We start from the raw sequence: 21873 nt of genomic DNA, 5'->3' as shown, positions 1-21873 counted from the left end.
TGATGCTTGATTACTCATTGTGTTAATTTAGTGGTTTCTTAAGGGAACAAGTGTTAGCGAAACTTACTTTAGTAGCTCTATGCCTTTTCTCCAGTGCCTTAGGGTTTGAATCTAAAAGTCAGCATTGGTCATTCAGCAGGTGGAGTGGATATGAAACATTTGATGTTCTTTGACTTTTTGAATATTTACTTAAGTCCGTGTTTCTTAAACCTTTTCTATGAAGTGTTCCTGATCGAGACACCCAACTGTAGAGGAAGGTGAATACCTACACAGATACCCCTCTGAAGATGAAACTGAAAACAGCTAAAGCCACACACACATTTATTTGAAGACCAGTAAAAATAATATAATTGGCCGGGCATGGTGGCTCACACCTGTAATCCCAGCACTTTGGGTGGCTGAGGCAGGTGGATCACCTGAGTTCAGGAGTTTGAGACCAGCCTGACCAACATGGTGAAATCCCATGTCTACTAAAAATACAAAAAATTAGCCGGGCATGGTGATGGGTGCTTGTAATCCCAGCTACTTGGGAGGCTGAGGCAGGAGAATCGCTTGAATTCAGGAAGCGGAGGTTGCAGTGAGCCGAGATCGTGCCATTGCTCTCCAGCCTGGGTGACAGATTGAGACTCTGTCTCAAAAAAAAAAAAAAAAAAATGTATAATTATACACTGTACTTGATAGTATAATTATGTTGATATGGAATTATCTTCCAGGTCTTCTAGTACAATTACTGCCCAGGAAGATACCATGTTTATCCTGTGGCCTTTGTTACTATAGTACTATCATGTATCCTTGGTAGTACTTTCAGTTGGCAAAGTTTGTTTTAGTTAACTTCAGATAACAAAAGATTGCTTACATAATATCCAGATTTAATGAGAAACCCATCTACTTTCATTATCTCACTTCACCTTTTTTCCTCTTTATGCTTTACTTTGGATTATTGTTATTATTTTTTTGAGACAGAGTCTCGCTCTGTCGCCCAGGCTGTAGTGCAGTGGCATGATCTCGTCACACTGCAGCCTCTGCCTACTGGGTTCAAGCAGTTCTCTGCCTCAGCCTCCTGAGTAGCTGGGACTACAGGCGCCTGCCACCACGCCTGGCTAATTTTTGTATTGTTAGTAGAGATGGGGTTTTACCATCTTGGCCAGGCTGGTCTTGAACTCGTGACCTTGTGATCCACCCACCTTGGCCTCCCAAAGTGCTGAGATTACAGGCGTGAGCCACCATGCCTGGCCAGATTATTTTTGTTACTACATCTTCAAGTCCCATCTCCCTCCCTCCCTCCCTGTCTCTCTCTCCCCCGCCGTCTCTCTCTCCCCCCCCACCTTCCCCTCCTCTTCCCTGCCTTCCTCCTCCCTTCCCCCTCCCTTCCCCCTCCGCCTCCCCCCTCCCCTTCCCCTCCTCTTCCCTTCCTCTTCCCTGCCTTCCCCTCCCCTTCCCCTCCTCTTCCCTGCCTTCCTCCTCCCCCTCCCTCCTCTTCCCTGCCTTCCCCTCCCCCTCTTCCCTGCCTCCCCTCCCCCCTTCCCTGCCTTCCCCCTCCCCCCCCTTCCCTGCCTTCCCCTCCCCCTCCTGCCTTCCCTCCCTCCCTTCTCCCCTTCCCACTCCCTTTCCCCTCCCACTCCTTCCTCACCCCTCTCCTCCCCCCTCTCATCCCCCTGCCCTTCCTCCTTCCCCTGCCTCCCCTCCCCCCTGCTTCCCCTCTCCCCTGCCCTTCCCCTCCTCCCCCTGCCCTTCCCCTCCTCCCCCTGCCCTCCCCTCTCCCTCTGCCCTTCCCCTCCTCCCCCTCCCCTTCCCCTCCTCCTCTCCTCCCCTTCCCCTCCTCCTCTCCCTCCCCTTCCCCTCCTCCTCCCCTCCCCTCCCTCCTCCTCCCCCTCGCTTCCCCTCCTCCAACCTCCCCTTCCCCTCCTCTCCCCCTCCCCTTCCCCTCCTCCTCCCCTCCCCTCTCCTCTCCCTCCCCTTCCCCTCCCCTCCCCCTCCCCCCTCCTCCCCTCCCACTTCCTCCTCCCCCTCCCCTCCTCTCCCCCTCCCCTTCCTACTACCCCTCCCCTTTCCCCTCCTCCTTCCCCCTCCCCTTCCCCTCCCTCCCTGTCCCCTTTCCCTCTTCCCCTTCCCCTCCTCTTCCCCTCTCCCCTCCCCATCCTCTACTTTCCACCTCCCATCCCCCTCCCCCTCCTCTTCCCCTCCTTTAGTAGAGACAAGGTCTTGCTCTGTTGCACAGGTTGGAGTGCAGTGGCGCCATCTTGGCTCACTGCAACCTGCCTCAGGTTCAGAGTCATCCTCCCACTTAAGCCTCTTGAGTAGGTGGGAGTACAGAAGCGCATGCCACCACACTTGGCTACTTTTTGTACTTTGTGTAGAGACGAGGTCTTGCCCTGTTGCCTAAGCTGGTCTCAAACTCCTGGACTCAAGCTGTCTGCCCACCTCAGCCTCCCAAAGGGTTTGGATTATAGGCATGAGGCACTGCACCCAATCCCCATAACCATTTCTTTTGCTGCTGTTTAATCTGCTATGAATCCTATCCAGTGAATTTTCATTTTGAATTTTTGTGGTTTTTTTCCCCCTTGAAAAATTATATTTGAGTCTTTTTTATATATATTCTGCTTCTCTCTCATTGTGTTCATGTATTCCTCTTAACCAGCCCCTCTCAACTGGTTTTGCACAACACTGAGCCCTGAATTAACACACAACAGATACGGCATTAGGGCTCAAGTTGCATCTAGATAATTTGCATTGTACCTTTGCCTCTAGAATGGTACAGCCATGTACCATTCTTGGGAAAATCAAAATAGTCACTCAAATAACTTTCTGTGGGGCTCAGTTCTCTCACAGAACTATGATTGAGAAAGACTGCTTTGAATATTTGAATGTGGTTATAATAGCTGTTTTAATGTCTTTGCTGATTCTATTGCTTGTATAATTTTTGGATTTGTTTCTACTGACTGATTTTTCTGTAGTTACAGGTCGCATTTTTTTGTTTTTTCACATGCCAAGTAAGTTTGGTTGGATGAAGGACATTGTGTATTTTATGTTGTTGGGTGTCTAGATTTTGTTGTTTTCTTTGTCGGGTTTCGTTCTGATAGTTAATTTACTAGCTGCACTTCAGTTTGATCCTTTCAAGACTTCTTTGAAAGCTAATGCAGTCTCAAGTATCCTTTTTCCCAGGCTAGTTTAGCTCCACTACTAAAGTATGGCTCTTTTGGGGTCTCTCTGCTGAATGCCCTGAATTATCACTTTGGCTTGTGGGAACTTGAAGAATTCCCAGCCCCATGTGAGCTCTATGGAACCATTCTATTCACAGCTCCTGGGTCATTCTTTGCCCATCCTCCTGGAGTTTTCATCCTAGACATATGTATCTTGATATTCAGCAAAGACTCATAGACTCTATGCATGTTTTTGGATCTCTTTTTATGTGTAGCTGTCTTCTCACCACAACTTTGTCCTGTGACTTCTAGTTGCTTCAAACTTCCTGTTCTTTAATGTCTCCTTTCAGCACTGAGAAACATTTGTGTCCTACATGGAATCCCCCATCCCCTCTACAGTCTGGAGTGTGCCTCCAGGCAGATGGCCAGTGCAGTGTTGAGGCTTACCTTACCTCTTTCCCTTCCATGAGGATTGTAGTCCTTTGCTGCCTGGTGTACAATGTCTGAAAACAGTTGTTTAATGTCTTCAGTCCAGGTTTTCTTTCTTTTTTTTTTTTTTGAGACAGAGTCTTGCTCTGTTGCCCAGGCTGGAGTGCAGTGTTGCGATCTTGGACTCACTGCAACCTCTGCCTCCTGGGTTCAAGCGATTCTCCTGTCTCAGCCTCCCAAATAGCTGGGAGGCATGCGCCACAACGCTTGGCTAATTTTTGTATTTTTACTAGAGACAGGGAGACAGGGCTTCATCATGTTGGCCACTCTGGTCTTGAACTCCTGACCTCAGGTGATCCGCCCGCCTCGGCCTCCCAAAGTGCTGGGATTACAGGCGTAAACCACCGCACCTGGCTCGGCCAGTTTTTTTTTTTTTTTTTTTTCTGAGACAAAGTCGTGTTCTGTTGCCCAGGCTGGAGTGCAGTGGTGCAATCTTGGCTCACTGCAACCTCTGACTCCCAAGGTCAAGCAATTCTCCTGCCTCAGCCTCCTAAGTAACTGGGATTACAGGCTCGCACCACCATGCCCAGCTAATTTTTGTATTTTTAGTAGAGACGGGTTTCACCATGTCGGCCAGGCTGATTTCAAACTCCTGACCTCGTAATCTGCCTGCCTCAGCCTCCCAAAGTGCTGGGATTACAGGTGTGAGCCACTGTGCCCGGCCTAGTCCAGTTTTTAAATTGTCTAAGATAGGAGGGTAAATCTGGTTCTTGTTACTCCATTGTGATTGGAAGTTGAAGTCTTTCCCATTTGCCTTGTAGCTTTTTAAATCTCTCACTTGAAACTTTTCATACAAAGAGTGGCTAGTCTCATGGAATGAATAGTCCTTGTCTGTGTGGCCATTTTTTCTCTATAATTGGGCGTTGGCAAATTTTTTCATAAAGGGCCGGATTGTAAGTCATCTTGGGCTTTGCAGGCTGTATCTCTGTCCCAACTACTCGAGCCTGCCGTTATAGCACTGAAGCAGCCATAAGCAATGTCTAAACGAATGAATGTGGGTGTGTTCCAATAAAACTTTGTGTACACTGATGTTTGTGTTTCATGTCATTGTCATATGTCATGAAATATGACTCCTTTTGCAATTATGAAAACCATTCTGTACAAAAACAGATGGTGGGATGGATTTGACCGACAGGACATGGTTTGCCAGCCCTGCAAACCATGCACATTTAGCATTTGAGTGATTCTTTAGAATCTCTTAAGTCTCTTTATGTGGAAGTTCTTTCAGACAGCATTTCCTGAATGGATCGTCATGAATTTCTGTTCTAGGTGTTTTCTTCCTTTATTGTTTGTTTAGAGATTTACAGTATCTAGTAACAAGGTTGTATATACTTAAAGTCTAGTTTGCTCCTCTTCTGTTTATCACCACTTGTTTTAATTCATTTTATTTCTTTTCCCGTAGCTGTACGCTATATGTAATGATTCCATTTAACAGGTTAAGTGGGAGCCAAGCAGTGTCTCATGCCTGTAATCCCAGCACTTTGAGACGACAAGACACGTGGATTGCTTGAGACCAAGAGTTCAAGACCAGCCTAGGCAACATAGCCAGATCCTGTCTCTATAAAAAAGTAAAAATAGAAATTAGCTGGGTATGGTGGCATATGCCTGTAGTCTCAGCTACTCTGGGGACTGAGGTGGGAGGAGCATTTTAGCCCAGGAAGTTTGAGGCAGCAGTAGAGCTATGATCCTATGATCAGCCTTATAGTGAGACCCCATCTCTTTATTTATTTATTTATTTATTTATTTATTTATTTATTTATTTTTAGGTGGAGTTTCGCTCTGTTGTCCAGACTAGAGTGGACTGGCACAATCTTGGCTCACTGCAGCCTCCGCCTTCTGGGTTCAAGTGATTCTCCTGCCTCAGACTCGAGTAGCCGGGATTACAGGCATGTGCCACCACAGCTGGCTGATTTTTCTGTTTTTAGGAGAGATGAGGTTTCGCCATGTTGGCCAGGTTGGTCTTGAACTCCTGATCTCAGGTGATCCACCTGCCTCAGGCCTTCCAAAGTGCTGGTGGATCGTGAGATCAAGAGATTGAGACCATCCTGGATAACTGGCAGGTAAATAGATAACTGGCAGGTAAATAGAAGGAGATGATAATCAAATGGTCTTTTTCAAATGCATCACTTAATCACTTAAGGGTATTTAACCAGTGACTGCTTCTAAAATTTCAAAGTGATTTTTAGCAAAAGGTATTTTAATTAAAAATACTTGACTGAGCATATAGTTTTTTTTTCTTTTTTTTTTTTTTTTTTTTTGAGACAGAGTCTTGCTCTGTTGCCCAGGCTGGAGTGCAGTGGCGTGATCTCGGCTCACTGCAAGCTCCGCCTCCGGGTTCACGCCATTCTCCTGCCTCAGCCTCCCGAGTAGCTGGGACTATAGGTGCCCGTCACCACGCCCGGCTAATTTTTTGTATTTTTATAGAGACGGTGTTTCACTGCGTTAGCCAGGATGGTCTCGATCTCCTGACCTTGTGATCCGCCCGCCTCGGCCTCCCAGAGTGCTGGGATTACAGGCGTGAGCCACCGCGCCCGGCCGAGCATATAGTTTTTTTTGTGTGTTTTTTGTTTTGTGCACGGCAGTAATAGGCATTCTGGGGAAATGGATAAATGTGGGGATTTTCCTTTTTTTCAAATTACTCAGAGTCTAGTGCAGGAAGTTTTAGAGTGATACAAACAAATGCTGGGACCCACTTTCAAGGCAGAGTAGGAAAAGCATTCAAAAAGTGTTGTCAAGTCCTGCAGAAGGGATTGTAGCATATATTCCTCCTGGAAATCTGAGGGAACTTCTTAATTAGAATTGGTGTTTAAGCTGGAGCTTGATGGATTGGTAGGATTTGAGATGGAGAGGAGAGAAGAGTGAGAGTGGAAAGATGGAAAAGGCCCAGAGTTGACAGAATGCAGGGTGTATTCTGGACTGGAACGTTGGCCTAAAAAGATTCTACATGCAACGGGAAAAATATATGATAAAGTAGACTGGGATCAGGTTGTAGAGGGCTTTAAATAGGATGACCCTTCTGTATATTATGGGAAACTGCCAAGGATTCTAAACAGGAGGTGCCTGGATCTAATCTAGTGGTAGCATAATGGCAGAGAAGTGCAAATTTGGCGGTCCTTTAGAGGTTGTTGGAATCATGGAATCTGTCCTCTTAGTATTATAAACGCAGTGAGGGCAGAATCGTGTCTGTTGTGTTTATATTGCCTGGCATGTGCTGAAAAGCCATTTGATGAATGGATGATTTCAGAAAGAGACGATGAAAACCTGAACTGCAGTGACATGGGGAGAAGGAGACTGAACACTGGAGGGATATCTCCAAAATACTGTCTGGGTGACCAGGAAGGTGGTGTTGCTATTAATTAAAATAGGAAGTATAGGCAACTCTCTAATGATAGAAACTTATGTGACAGTCCCATACAGGGTTAGTCCAGGAGGCATTTGGGAATGGGGAATGGGAATTGGAGGCCAAAAGAGGAGGCTAGGACTAGGAATCCAGATTTAGAATTTGTCTCTTTTGAGCTTGGTGATTGAGGAGATAAGAATGAGTACTATTCTCCAGGAAGAGTATGTCTGAGAGAGGGTCCAAGGGTAAAACTTTGGGGAAAACAAACATGGGAGGTAGAAGATTAAGAGGCAGCAAAAAGCCAAGAGAAGTAGCCAGAAACTGGAGAGAACCATGAGGCTGTTTTGTGAAGGAAGCCATGGAGGTGGTGGAAAGCATTGAGTGCTGTGCAGAGGATGGGGGAGTGAGAGGCTGCACTGGTCTTGTGCGGGTTGCTGATGATTTCCTTATATTTATTTCAGTCTTCTGGTTGTAGAAACCAGATGACAGTGAGTTGAGGTGTGATTGGAGGCTAAGGATGTGGAGGAAGTTAAGTGTGGGCTATTTTGAGAAATTCTGTGGCAAAAGCAGGGCAAGATGGGGAAGTTATCTTGTTTTATGGGGTAGGGGGTTAGAGGAATAAGAATAAACCACTGCAAGTTACTTAGTCACAGATATGGAGGTATACAGATCTGGAACTAGATATTAACACCTTTAGCGTTTGAGATTTGGAAACCTAGTTCGCAGGTTAGCACATGCCTTTCTGATGGGGGAGAATGGCGCAGTGCAGCTTCTCAAGACTATCTGCATTGTAGGGCCAGGTTAAAAGGTTGTTAGTCTCCAGTGTTGTGGACTGATACTTCGCTAAATGTTGTAAAAAATGAATTATTTGGAAAATATTCATTCTCCTATATATCATGGCAGTGTCAAATTAAAAGCTTCTGAACACTTGCTTTCAGTTTCTTTATCATTTGTGGATGTTATCAGGCTGCAGGTCTTGATTTGGGCAGCACTGGTGTGAGTGGGGAAGGGAGCAGGAGAGTCAAGTGTTTTTCACAGGTGGCTCTTTTGACTTCTTCTGTAGGCTAGTGATTCCAGATTAGGACCACTGAGTAACAGTTGCATTCCAACACTAGAAAAAGAGGGACGATACTTATACCAATTCCAGGTGTTGTGAAGGAGTCAATAGACTTGAATAAGATGTTTTCACCCTTTTCTGCAAATACTTACAAATTATTTGAGGTAAAGAAAAATTGCTTAAACATGCAACTGCTTAAAATATGAGAATTATTACCCATCAGTTATAAAGACTGAGTATTTAGAACAGTATGAGAAAATGTTAATGAATGCTATCTAGTGTTAAGACGTTATGAATATTATGAATGTTAAGTGAAGACAAATTTCATTTTGCTCTGATAACTGTAAAATTATGCATGCATATTTTATTTGTCATGACATTTTCAGTTATAAGTGACAGAAGTGCAACCCAAACCAGCTTCACACAGTGCATGCATTTACTCATTTATGAAGTGAGGGTTGGGTGGAATGCAGTTGGCTTTCAATGAGTCCTACAACAGGATACCATCAAGACCCACGTGTAAGAATTATCTAAATTGTGGAGGTGGAGTAGAGGCGTCTGCTTAGTATGAGAGAGCTTGTGTCGAAGCCTAAGGCCAGAAAAGGTAAAACAACTGGCCCCAACCCTCATAGGTACTCAGGTGCAGCAGTGGTTTGAACCTAGGTCCCCGGTGCTGAACCATGACACAACCTCTGCTCTCCACCCTACAGAGTGTGTGAAGCCTTCTGAACCAACAGGGTTTCTAAAGCAGGATGTCATTATTTAAATTTGACATTTTAGTGTGGATCTTCTGCTTTCAGATTTCAAAGCATGTAAATTGAAGAATTAGCTTCATGCTAATTAGCATTCAGCTGCTATTTATAATTTGTTACTGCATCTCATTTTCAAAAGGGATTTATTTTTATTCTCCCTATGTTGGGCAATATGAAGAACAAAATGAATCATTCTCTTATTAAAACTGATGGCACCACATAACAAAATAGAGGAAATGACTGTGTCTTCCTTGAGTCTATGCTGTAATTAGGGATTAAACATTAATGTTTAGGTTTTTTTTTTTTTTTTTTTTTTTTTTAAACCAACAGAGTCTCTATCATTAGGGAATAAATATTTAGCTCCTTTGTAGCTGAACTTCCAAAGCTGAGCTCTTTTAATGGTCAGATTCCATTATAAACTGATGAGAGACCTTTCTACAGGTCTTTGAGCTTTCTGATTTTTTTTTGAGACAGAGTCTTGCTATGTCATTCAGGCTGGAGTGCAGTGTTATGAACCTGGCCCACAGCAGAATACCTCCTGGGTTCAGGTGATTCACCTCAGCTTCCAGTGTAGCTGGGACAATAGGCACACACCACCACGCCTATTTATTTATTTATTTATATATTTTTGAGACCGGGTCTTGCCCTGTTGCCCAGGCTTGAGTGTGGTGGCGCGACCTCGGCTCACTGCAACCTCCACCTCCCTGGTTCAAGTGACTCACTTGCCACAGCCTCCTGAGTAGCTGGTACTACAGGCACACACCACCATGCTCAGCTAATTTTTGTATTTTTTGTAGAGATGGGGTTTCACCATGTTGGCCAGGCTAGTCTCAAACTCCTGACCTCAGGTGATCTACTGCCTCTGCCTCCCAAAGCCTGCTGGGATTACAGGTGTGAGCCACTGTGCCCAGACAATTTTTGTATTTTTTATATAGACAGGGTTTTGCCAAGTTGCCTTTTATTTAAAAAAATAATTTTTCTTTTATTTAAAAAAATTATTTTTTTGGCTGGGCGCAGTAGCTCAAGGCTGTAATCCCAGCACTTTGGGAGGCCAAGGCAGATGAATCACCTGAGGTCGGGAGTTTGAGACCAGACTGACCAACATTGGAGAAACCCTGTCTCTACTAAAAATACAAAAAATTAGCCAGGCGTGGTGGCACATGCCTTTAGTCCCAGCTACTCAGGAGGCTGAGGCTGGAGAGTTGCTTGAACTGGGGAGGCAGAGGTTGCAGTGAACCGAGATTGCACCATTGTACTCCAGCCTGGGCAACAAGAGCAAAACTCCAGTCTCACAAAAAATATTTATTTTTTAACCGTCGTCTGAAATGTGGGTTAAACAGAAGTCACAGAAATAATTTGAGAGTTTTTGTGTATTGATATTCATCTTAGTCCTTTTAATGTTGCTATAACAGTACCTTAGGCTGGGTAATTTATAAAGAAAAGAGGTTTATTTTATTTAGCTTATGGTCCTTCAGGCTAGGAAGTACAAGAAGCATGTTGCCAGCGTCTCTTCCATTTCTGTTGAGGGCTTTTCATGGTGTGTCATAACATAGCGGGGAAGGTCAATAGGGACATGGATGTGTTTGAAGAGGCAAAACCAAGGGGGTATCCTAGCTTCATAACAACCTACTCCCATGGGAACAAGTCTGTGAAAACTAATTCAGTCTAGAGAGAGCGAGAACGCCTTCACTACAGTGGTACCAAGCCATTCATGAGGGAGATGCCTGCATGACCCAAACCCTTCCCACTAGGCCCACCTCCCAACACAGCCACCTTGGGCATCAAATTTCAAACATGAGTTTTGGTGGGAACAAACTCAAGCCATAGTACATTTTAGCCATGCACTTGACCTAGTTCTGGAGAGCTATAGTCATATGAGAATGTGTAATGTACCCTTACTTCCTGGAGGGAGTACATAGACTTTGAGTATCCCTAAAATATGTTCAATATGCAAAGTTCAAATTAAAAAACAGCATAAATGTTTATTTATTTTTTCAGTTCTGGGTCTACAGAAGCCCAGGTTTAGTCCCATTTGCTACAACAGATTCCCTTCAAATAAAATGCACTGGCAAGGTGACCAGTGAGTGACCCAATGTCTGGTTGGGAAATCTGTCTCTGAACTTCTTGCTGTTGAACCTAAAATGTGGATGTAAATTGGATCACAGCTGGTTTGGCATTGAAAAAAATATATACACAACAATCAATTACAACTTGTTTATATGGCAGTTTTTACTGGGTGTCTAATACTCTCTTTACTATCTCAAGTGGAAGTCCAAACAGATTTCATTTTTGTAGTAAAAAGTCTTTATTTCCAAAATGATTTGTTAGCCAGAAGAACTATAAACCACCTAACAAGACTTTGGTAAGAAAGAGACTTGATGCTTCTTATAAATTCCCCATTGCAAACAAAAAATAACAATGCAACAAGAGTCATGTTACCCATTCTTAGCCATTAACCTGGTTTTAAGTCTCCCAAATCAGGCTTTTACACGTACCCAACTGGGATCAAATAAGAACATGAGACACTGGGTGGCTTGTCCTTGGATTAGGAATCACCATTTTAAGGAACTGTATCATGGGTTGAGAGTTATTTAGATAGCTTAGAGAAACATTGCAAAAGTGGGCACTTCTATATGAGGACTTTTTTCCCCCCAAGTAGAAAATCAAATCTTGTGTTTCGTTTGTGCTTTTTTGGGGCGAAGGCAATTCATTTAAGGATTTAAAACATGTTGGAGACAAGTAGTTCTGAGATGTAATAATGGTCCCTCCAAGAACAAGGGAGCAAAAGCCCTATCTTTTATTGAAAATGGAGGAGGACAATATAAAGAACCTTCTGAACACTTACTTAGCTTAAAGACATGAAAGACGCAGTGAGTTTTTATGGAACAGTCTCTCGTGTTAAAGAACATATGTTGTATTTGGAAATATCCTGATGTGTTTAATACAAATTCTTAGTGTATTCAGAGCATTGTATGTGTCTCACCAATCTCACACATTTGGATTAAGCAATAATGAGGCCTATAAAAGAAATGAAACAATAGTTTTCAACAATAAATGCAGGAGGAAAAACTGCTGATGGATCCAACTGAGAAAATGTCCTTTTACACTATCCCTCGGTGGTCAGTCTCCCTGAATCTGATGTGCTTATAATTGCTGGGAAGGCAGTGTAAACCTGTGGCCATTCCTGTGCATGTCTGGGAGGACCACAGCCCTGGGGTGGAGCACTGAAAGATTTGGCTTTCCACCACAATTGCTTGCTCAGCTTAATCTTATAATATTCCTTTCCCTTAGATTTATTTTCTGTCTTGATAACCTTTTCTCTCTACATACAAAATTTCTGACTAACTTTAAAGTACAGAGAGAGCTTGTATTTTGTATTTTGTTGAAGGAATGCTTTGTGGGGGGCTTTGGGCAGACTTAGCAAAATGTTTGTATAACAAAAATGTTTTCTTGCTAAAAACTGATTTGCAAACTTGAAAGTCTAGATGTGTATAGGAAGATTTTAAAATTCAGACATGGGACTGCTAAAGAGACCAATTTTGCTTCCTTGGTCTTGGTTCCAGTAAGGATTTAGTACCTAAAAGTTCAGAAGGTTGGCTTCCTAGAAGAATTGTGCATACTCCCCCCAAACCCCAAAAGCAAGGGAAAAATACACTCTAAACTTATTATTTATCTTAGGTGTAAAAACTAGTTACCTTACATTTAAATAAAGCAGCCATAATTTTTTTTTTTTTTTGTGGGGGGCATCAGGAGCCAGTATCAGGGGTAAGATAAATGCATTCCGAATTTCTCAGTGGAAGAATAAAAGCCACCCAACATCAGTTCTCCTCCTGAAGTCTACAGGCTCTGTTTTCCCCAGGAACTATTGATGACTGAGGAGACTTGAACAGAGACCTCAAGTTCCACTAAGAAGAGATGGGCAAACAATGGTTTCAGTGAACAGGCCAAAGATGAGAATGAGGGGAATCTGCTCTCTTCATCTGATTGAGAATGTTTCCTACCTGCCGCACCCTGGGACTCAGGCATAGAGTCACTTGCAGACATGGTTGCCTCTCCATGTGGAGGAGGTCAAGGTCTCCGTCCTGCCTGGCCAGGTGGAAGCTCCAGGGGGACATGTTTCAGTTTAGTACAAGGTGGCTGACACTACTCCCGTGCAGGAAGAGGGCTGGCTGGAGGTGAGGGTGCCCCACTCAGCCTGTACCCATCAAGAAGTATTCAGAAAGGGTGTCCCTGGCATCCACAAGACTACTGGGCGAACCACACTGCAAAAATGAAAACTAGTGTACACAATTTAAATTGTCTTAAGCAAATACTCCAGCCATTGGTGATTCTGGAATCTAGAGTGCAGCCCTGGGGAACTCGTACCCTTGCTAACAAGGATGAACGTTGCATGCTCTGATCTCCTTCTTGTCTTTGCAGCTGGTAAACTGGGAGCTTTTGAATCTCTTCTTTACAGTCATGTAACGCTCCTGAATTCCACCTCCACACAGTTTGGTGCATTCTGACCAGGCTGTCCATGGGCGCATCCTACAACCTGAAAGCATGAGAATGCCTTGTTAGGCCTACAGAAACTGGGGACGGAACAGGAATGCTGAACTCTAGTAGAACTGTGAAATGTGGTTGTCTGGTCTCCTCCTCTGTTTAAGTATGTAATGATTTGGTTAGAGTCCTTATTAGGGACAGTTAGGTCATATGTGACTGATTGCAAAAAATGGCCACAAATGCTTCATGAATCTTCTCATCAAAAGGCAGACTCTGTTTCTCCACCTCTTGAATCTGGGCTTGACGACATGATTTGCTACGGCCAATGGGACATGAGCAAAAACAGGCCTAAAAGCTGCTAGGACCCTTCTACCATGTAAGCAAGCCTGGCTAGACCACTGGAGAGACCATGTGCAGACAGGCCTCAGCCATCTCATGAGGCCCCAGATATGCAGGTGAGGCTGGTCTGGCCCATTTGTACTACCAGCTAGTAAAAACCACATGAATGAGTCCAAACTAGACCCAAGAAGAACCATCCAGTGGACCCAGTTCACATCACTGATCCACAGAATCATGCTAAGTGGTTGTTTAAAAAGATTGTTTTGGGGTGACTTATGCAGCAGCCATGCAAGGAACACTAAACTGCTTTCTCTTATGCCTTACTCCCCAAGTACTTGGCTCCCAAATGCTAAGTATAGAGAAGTACAATTTTTGTTCTTCCTACTCAGCATAAACATGCTGCTCTCCAAGAAAACTTCCTTGACCCCCAGAGATTAATTAGATTTTTTGATTACTGCTTCCATAGCACTCTAGATTCCTCTCTTACAGAACCCATCACATTTATGGTTACACATGAGATATTTGCTAACCACACTATAGCTAAGAGTCATGGAGGAATGTATGGTACAACTATGTACCTGGCACATAGTTGACTTTAATGAACGTTTGTTGATTGGCTAACTCCCATGTAGAACAGAAACACTTTGATACGCAAACAGCTCCCTAATCATAAGGATCCCGAACGGTCAAGTAGCTCCTCACACTTTTTCCATTTCTCATCATCCTAGGTGGAGGTGGAACATCTTTAAAAAAAAGAATGGGATTTTAAAAATCAGAAAACTTGATGTACACGTTAACCTTCACTTTTTTACATGGGCATCTTCTTCAGCACTGAAGCCCCTGGTAGGCATTTTCTTTTTCTTTTAAAGTCCTGGAAATCTCTGAAGTTAAGCTGGAGTTTGGGGACGTACAATCTTTTTCTTGGGTTACAAATAAAACCTATCTGGCCTCTGTGTCTGTTTTTGCCACCTCCAGATCACTCAAAACAGGTCTGATACAGTCACCCTTTTGATTAAAACCACCTACAGAGTCAAGTCCCAAATCCTTGGTGGGCCACTGGCCTTTTGTGGTCTGGTCCCCACCTTCCCAACCTGGTTTCCTGCCTGCCTTGTCGTTTGTGCTTCATCTGCATCCCATTTATCACTTGGACCTATCATGGTCTTTGGCATCTCTGTGCCTTTGTAATGACTATTCTTGTGGCCTGGAATGTACTTTTTTTTAAATTTATTTATTTATTTATTTTTTTTTGACACGGGGTTTCACTGTTGTTGCCCAGGCTGGAGTGCAATGGCGTGCTCTTGGCTCACTGCAACCTCTGCCTCCCCGGTTCAAGCGATTCTCCTGCTTCAGCCTCCCAAGCAGCTGGGATTACAGGTGTGTACCACCATGCCCGGCTAATTTTTGTATTTTTAGTAGAGACGGGGTTTCACCATGTTGGCCAGGCTGGTCTCAAACTTCTGACCTCAGGTGATCAGCCCACCTTGGCCTCCCAAAGTGCTGGGATTACAGGCATGAGCCACCGCGTCCAGCCTGGAATGTACTTTCTAAGTGGCAAACTCTTCCAGGTTTTTCAAGACCCACTCTAGTTTTCCCTGCTTTAACATCTCCCTGAACTCCAGTCAATGTAAGATGCTCATTCCCCAGCTCCCTGAGCACTTGGTGCATTGTTCTATTAGTTATTTGGCAGCTTGGATCAATATTATTTAGGGAAATAAAACTCAAGGCTGACATGACACTGCTGCTAAATTTCTGGTTAGCCTTGCAAAGAAAATCAAAGTCTCAGGCCATGGCTGCCTTGTCTGAGCCAAACCCTTAAAATGGAAGATGTGTTCTGGGAGATTCTCAGGAACATTCCCTAAATGGCGAACAAGATTCCTTTGACACATCTGTATCATTTTCCCCCGTTGCAAGGAGTGAATGGGGTTGCTAAGTCATAACTGACTTTGAGCAAAGTTGGACACATTGGTTTTATATGTGTGTAAAAAAGAAGGAACTGTGTAATTCCTAAAGATTCTTTGCTTGAAATTTACTTTTGTCAGGTAATTAGGTTGTCTAAATGTTCTTTGATAAAGGACCCTCCCACCACCAATCTCCTTTATAAATTATGTTTGCTCAATATTTGGGAACAAACTTGGATCTGAAGAATCAAAATGTGGTCTGAAGACTCCAGAAAATGCAGACTCTCCCTGACTCTTTTTAAATAGGCCCAAGACTTAGCCCAGTGCAGAGCCCTGCCTGTCCTGGAGACTAGCCCAGGACCACACTTGGGAGCCATACCTGGGAACTGCTCCCCTTCAGACTCTTCCTTCAGCTGCTCACTCCGCCGGCTCTCTCGGGCCTCCCTCCAGCGTAGCTTCTGGATGGATGGATTTCGAAGGCATTTCCGGATGCGGCACTTTTTTCGCTGCACAGTCTCTGGGCAGGGTGCACCTCCAAACTGAGGCTCCATTTGGATCATCCGGGTTCGAATCACGTGGCCTTTCCCACATGACTTGTTACATTCCGACCACTGGGACCACTCCGTGAGCTCACAGTCAATGGCTGGCAAGACACAGATGGGCATGAGTGTATCACATGTCTGAAACAAGATACGGTCACACACTCCTTTGAACATCTCAACAAGCCTATGAGGAATGCAAAGCAGGTGCTGTCATGCCATTTTACAGAAGAAACTGAAGCTCCAAAGAGGCAGGCTGACTTCATCCAGCCCCTGTGGTTGGTAAGCAGCAGAGGCAGCATTGGTGCCAGGTCATCAACCATTCTGTGCTCCCTCTATGACTCAAGAAGGCTTTGGAGGACTTTCAAGATGTGTTCAGAGCCTCTTGCCCTGCTTTGTGAACTCCTAGAATATTGTTAGATCAGCCTCAAGTACAGAATAGCCTCCTACAGTCCCAGACTCACTGGTGATATTTTTCAGAGCAAGGCCAACAAGCCCCCTGCTGCTCTTTGGAGAGAACAAGTCAACAAGCTAAAGGTGGCTGACCCTTGTGGACCAATACCAGGGACATTTTGGTTCTCACACAGCCTGGCAGCTTTTCATTCCCAACATCATCCTGTGTTCTATCTATGGTGATCTATGCAAAAAACACAGGCGCCAGAAATGGGACATTCAGTAGAGAAGAGGGTCAGGAGCAAGGGGTGCTTCACGGTTTATCACAGTACGAGATCCAGTAAATTCTTATTAAGCCAGCATCTCATAAATGTGAAGGGAAAATAACACATCAGTTTGACTGTCAGGATGTGTCCCAGGGAGGTAAATTATTCCAAGCTCTCTGTTGGCCTTGCAAGTCCAAAGTCAGGGTGGACCTAGATGTCCTCATTTTGTTCAACAGTTTCAGTTCTTTTATCCGCCCTGTGGAAGCTCAGGCAGCTTTCTTATCTGCAAAATGGGGATCATGGTATTTTTCTCATTAGGTTGTAAGGATTAAATGAGATGCTCCCAGCCCTGCAAGTGCTCCATAAATTTTCGTTTTCTTCTCCCTTCCTTCAGTGGACCTTTTGGATATAAAACTTTCAAGTCAGGTACTCTCAGTCAGAAGGCTATGGGGCCCTAACTCTGGTGAGCTGGCCTGAACCATGGGCCAGTCTTAGTTACTGAAAATCCCAGGCTTTCTCTAGTGGACAGTCCAAGTTACCTGTACCTGTGGCTGAGTCTCCTAAAACAGCCCAGGAACTGGAGCGTGGGGTGGGGATTAAGGCCTATTCTTGCCATGTCCAGTGCTCACACTTTGGACCAATTACTTGGTTTCATCCTCAGAGCAACCTAGGAAGTATTTCCTGCTACTTTACAGATGGGGAAACTGAGGAACAGAGGTGCTGAGTCATCGGCTGAAGGTTACTAGCTAGGGGAGGGAGGATGAAGGACTACAAGTGCATGCTGGAGGGGACCAGAGCCACAGCCAGCGTGCCTGCCCTTTCACCACCCAGAAGAGCAGCTCTTGGAAGACCAGCCAAGGAAACTGGCTTGCTTGGCTTGGAGGTTAGTCCCATATAATACAAACAGCTGATCGCAGATATTTTGGAAAACAGGACTGGGAGTGGAGTGGGGTGGGGTGAGCTTTTGAGAACTTGGCTTGTTATCTTGCTGGTTTTCTTACCAGTCTGCAGGAGTCATTGATTTAATGTCCAGCTTCTAGTCATGGGGAAATAAAATGGTCACAGGGAGAAGAAAAGAAAAAGCTTGGAAAATCCATGGGTCACGCAAGCCCATAATTGCTGGGTGAAAGGAGTGAAAGAACTAAGGTTTATTATTGAGCCTTGTGCTGTTTTTCATATGTGTCTCTCATTTACACTTGAACTTTGGGTGTTATATAGACAGTAGTGGGATTCTGACTTTACTAATTAAATTGACTGCAGTGTTTAAGTAACTGCAAACACTGAAAGCCAAACCCCAAACTTCTCCCCAGCAAACCGTTTTATTCTAGGATCTAGCAGTATTAGCACTGACTGGTTCAGGGCTCCCTGGACTCAGGAACATAGAAGTGATAGGCTTTGGGGAGCTCCAGGACTTACGGCATTCAGGAAGCATGCACTTCTCCACCTGCTCCAGATCCTCATTGCAGTCTCCAAGTTCCGCCAGAGACTTGAGCATCCGCTGTCGGGTTCGCATGCCCTTCCCGCAGGTCACGCTGCAGTCACTCCACTCGGACCATGGGGACAGCAAGCATGGGATGGTATCTAGATCAAGAACCGGGTTTGCCACTGAGAACAGGATTCCTTTTGTTTTCTTTGAGCTCCCTGGCCCCACAATGTCCCACACCCAGTCCCCTGCTTTGCCCCCTGGAATAAAGTGGAATTGGCCCATGGGTTCAAATAAGAGTGCATTCTATGGAGCAAGAGGTGGCTCAGCAGCCTACTGCTCTTCTTGTCACTCTCTTTCATCTATCCCCTCCTCCGCCCCGCCCCGGTGGTTATGACATGAGGGTTGCAATATGACTACGTAAGTCCCCACTGGAAATGCCACTGAGGATTTAGTAGGGCCTTCCTAGAGACAGAAACATCCCACACTCACTAAGAATCAGGCACTAAAGAAGAGGCTCAGGGCTGCATTTTTGGACACTGTGGTCCTGAATTCCCTAGAATGTGTATGTACTTGTGTGCCTGTATACATCTGTGTACTGATGTGTGGGTAGGCCCCATATGCATTTGTGCACAGAGTAGGGGAAGCCATGCTTTATGGGATCAACCAAGTCCAATGTACAACAGGAGTGGGCTGGACCTGGGTAGTGTATGTCCCGCCTAAATGTGTTGCCCCTCCTCCACACCACGGCAAGAAAGACACTCCTATAAAACACAGCTGCAGGTGAATTCTATCCAGAGGCCACCAGTTTGCCACCCCAGCATTGCTTAGAATGTCCCCCAATGGAGGTTACTCTCTCTGGGTCTGGTTGATGTCCACACATCTATGGCTCTCATATGGCTCCTAGCAGTGCCCGGCAAGGACCTGTGGGCCAAGCTTTCCTCCTGCTCAGCCTCCGACCTTCATGGTGGTAATAGTGGATGCTATGGCCCTCCACGCCTGTCCCCGGTGGCCTCCTTCAAGCCCACCCCCGCTCCCACTCACGGCACTCGGGCATCATGCACTTCTCTGCCTGGGACGTCTCGGCCTTGCACATGGAGCCATCTGCGGGGCTCATCTTGATCATGCGGTGCCGTTTCTTCATGCCCATGCCGCAGGTGGCGCTGCACTCGTCCCACTCGCCCCACTCGGTCATCAGGCAGCTGCTGGGAGCTGGGGAGGCCGGCAGCATTGGAGTCGCACCTGCTGCCTCCCCGACCTGCTTGCCCGCCCGCCTGGGGCCCCCACTCACAGCACTCCTCGTTGACTGTGCACTTCTCCGTTTCCTCAGTGGGCAGCGTGCACACGGAGCCGTCCTCTGGGAACTGCTTCACGTACCTCTCCCGGGACCTCATGCCCGTCCCGCAGGAGATGCTGCACGGCGACCAGGTGATCCACTCGGACATGGTGCAGGTGGAGCCGTCTGCAACATACCGAGTGCACGCTGCAGCAGTGGCGGGGGCGCCCGCCAGGCCGCGCGGCGGGAACTTCCAGCCAGTGGGAATCAAGAGTTAGGCAGTTGAGGATGTCAGCACGCCTAAGAGGTCTAAATCCTTAAACCGGCAAAATTCTCTAAGAGGAAATGCCTCTTTTCCAGGTGCATGGGACACTCAGAATTACTCCTTATCTCATGAAAATACTTTTGAAAGATGCTTGTATGGAAAGGAGGGTGTTTAAAAAATGTAGACATACATATATCTAAGATAAGATATAATTTGATCCACATATAATTTAAGATAAATCATAATCCATTTGTATGAGGAACAATCCTTCCCTGTGGAGGGGGAGGTTAAGGACCTCAGCTCCTCAGCTTAGACAGCTCCCCAGTCCCAGCCCCAAGAGAGCCTTCAATGTTGACAGGCCAGTCCCAGCTTTCCTCCCGCCTGTTTGTAGGAATGACTTGTCTATGGGAGGGTTTACTCCCCTCCAAAGTGCTTATTGTGGGCAAAATGAGCTAGCAATAAACCATCATGAAAGTGCAGCGCTGGGAGAGGTATTTAAGAGCCTCCCTCTAGGCAGAGCCAAGGAATTAATGACCTGCATGGGATACGCTTGCTTTCTCTATCCTCAGCTTGGAAGTGGTTTTTTTCCCTGCCATACACCAGTCCAGCCTAACCATATCTTCCCATTGCCTTATTGCATCTGTAAGATCAGGGCATGAGTAGCGTAGATCTATCAGGCAGAGAAAGGGGTCATGGCTTGGGAAGCAGATAGCCGACCTTTGCACAGCAATCAGCTTAGTGCAATCTTGCAGCTTGAGCCATCATGATTGCATGATGTTGCAAGATTATACTTAAAGCCTGACCTTTGCACTGTTGCAAATAGACTGAGAGTTTCTGCAATCAGCCCGAACGTCCTGACACAAAGAAGTGAGAGTGCTCTGACTCACGCTGAGGTAGAACACAGATGAGGGGCCGTAAATGACAGAATTAGGGCAATGGATCTAGATTCAATCTGGGCTGATCTGTTAACAGACTCCTTAAGAAGAGATTGGAGTTAAGGCCCAGAAGCAGGCTATGTGTTATCTGTAACTTGTCATAAGATGTATCTATGTTTGTTAGTTCTTCAGTAAAAGAAGGGGGGGTGGTCAGTCAATCTCAAGAATTCCTTTGATGTCATAAGAGAGGTTCTGTGTTCAGAGCCCTCAAGATACTGTTGCAGATAGGAGTCTGCCCAAGGTGGACCCCACTGACATCTACTGTCAGGGTCCTTGTGCCCTCACCAGCGGCACTGTCTGACTGCTGGGCAGACCCTCCCTTCCTGAACTCCTGCAAGCCCCTGGCTGGTCTGGGTTGTCTCCTCACCTTCGTCACTGCAGCCAGGGCCCATGCAGGGCTGGAAGTCCTGGGTGTCGGGGCAGGGGACGCTGAGGTCCAGCTGTGCCTTCAGCATGCGCTGTCGCATCCTCTTGCCTTTGTCGCAGGTGGAGGAGCTGCAGGCGGACCATGGGGACCAGTTGGAGTAGATGCAGGTTTCAGGGGTGTCATCTGGAAAGAGTGTTTGACATGTTTTCCCTGGGAGCCTATGGGAGCTGCCACTGGCCCTCTCCCCATACTGGCTCATCTGGGAACAAGAAAAGCCATGCTGCCAGACTGGCCTTGGTGAGCCTGCGTGCTCCCGGGATGGAAGCAGCCATTCACTTCCCTCTAAAGATGACAGTTTAACATCTTGCTAATAAATATCTAAATGAGCAGAATGATTCTTATTATCCCTTCCTCTCAACACATGAACTTCTTCTCATTTTCAGTCCCTCATCCTGGCATTGTTTCCACACACATGCATGCTCATTGTAGGCAATTTTGAAAAGCTCAAGGCTTGTTTTCATGCCATGGCTTCATCTTCCCAATGATCCCATACACAGTTGTCATGGTAAGAATAAAAGCAGCCGCTATTCATTGAGTACTTATCATGTACCAGCACCATTCTAAGAGCCTTACATGTTTTATCCCATTTAATTCTCACAACTGTATGAAGCAGGTTCTTTTATCATCCCCATTTGACTGTCAAGGAAACTGAGACAGAAAGGTTAGCTTCTTGCCTAAGATCACATGTCTACTGAGAGTCCAAGTTGTCTGGCTCCAGATCCCATGAGAAAACTTGAGCTTGAACCATTACTCTGTGCTCCCTCCTGACTGTAAGATCTGGGCCTTTCTTTGCTTGCTGGGAAAGTGAATGTATCCACACCTGCCTTATAGACTGGCCTGAGAATCGAAGCA

The 21873-nt window shown here is 45.6% G+C and overlaps 1 protein-coding gene across 1 annotated transcript in view; it reads right to left on the bottom strand.

Moving 5' to 3' along the window:
- Positions 1-10763: 10763 nt before the first annotated feature.
- The window catches only part of SPON1 (spondin 1), a 309576-nt gene continuing 298466 nt past the window's right edge, over positions 10764-21873 (bottom strand). The window contains exons 11-16 of the mRNA XM_010388387.2: positions 20962-21144; positions 19410-19580; positions 19163-19330; positions 18112-18276; positions 15877-16140; positions 10764-13312 (exon numbers count right to left, since the gene is read on the bottom strand). Coding sequence (XP_010386689.1) covers positions 13149-13312; positions 15877-16140; positions 18112-18276; positions 19163-19330; positions 19410-19580; positions 20962-21144 — 1115 coding nt within the window. The 3' untranslated portion in view covers positions 10764-13148. The remainder of the gene's footprint in view (positions 13313-15876; positions 16141-18111; positions 18277-19162; positions 19331-19409; positions 19581-20961; positions 21145-21873) is intronic.

This window comes from Rhinopithecus roxellana, chromosome 15, assembly GCF_007565055.1.
Source record: "Rhinopithecus roxellana isolate Shanxi Qingling chromosome 15, ASM756505v1, whole genome shotgun sequence".
Taxonomy (NCBI): Eukaryota; Metazoa; Chordata; class Mammalia; order Primates; family Cercopithecidae; genus Rhinopithecus; species Rhinopithecus roxellana.
The sequence above is the reverse complement of the archived record's forward strand: the minus strand, read 5'-3'. Positions and strand labels throughout refer to the sequence as shown.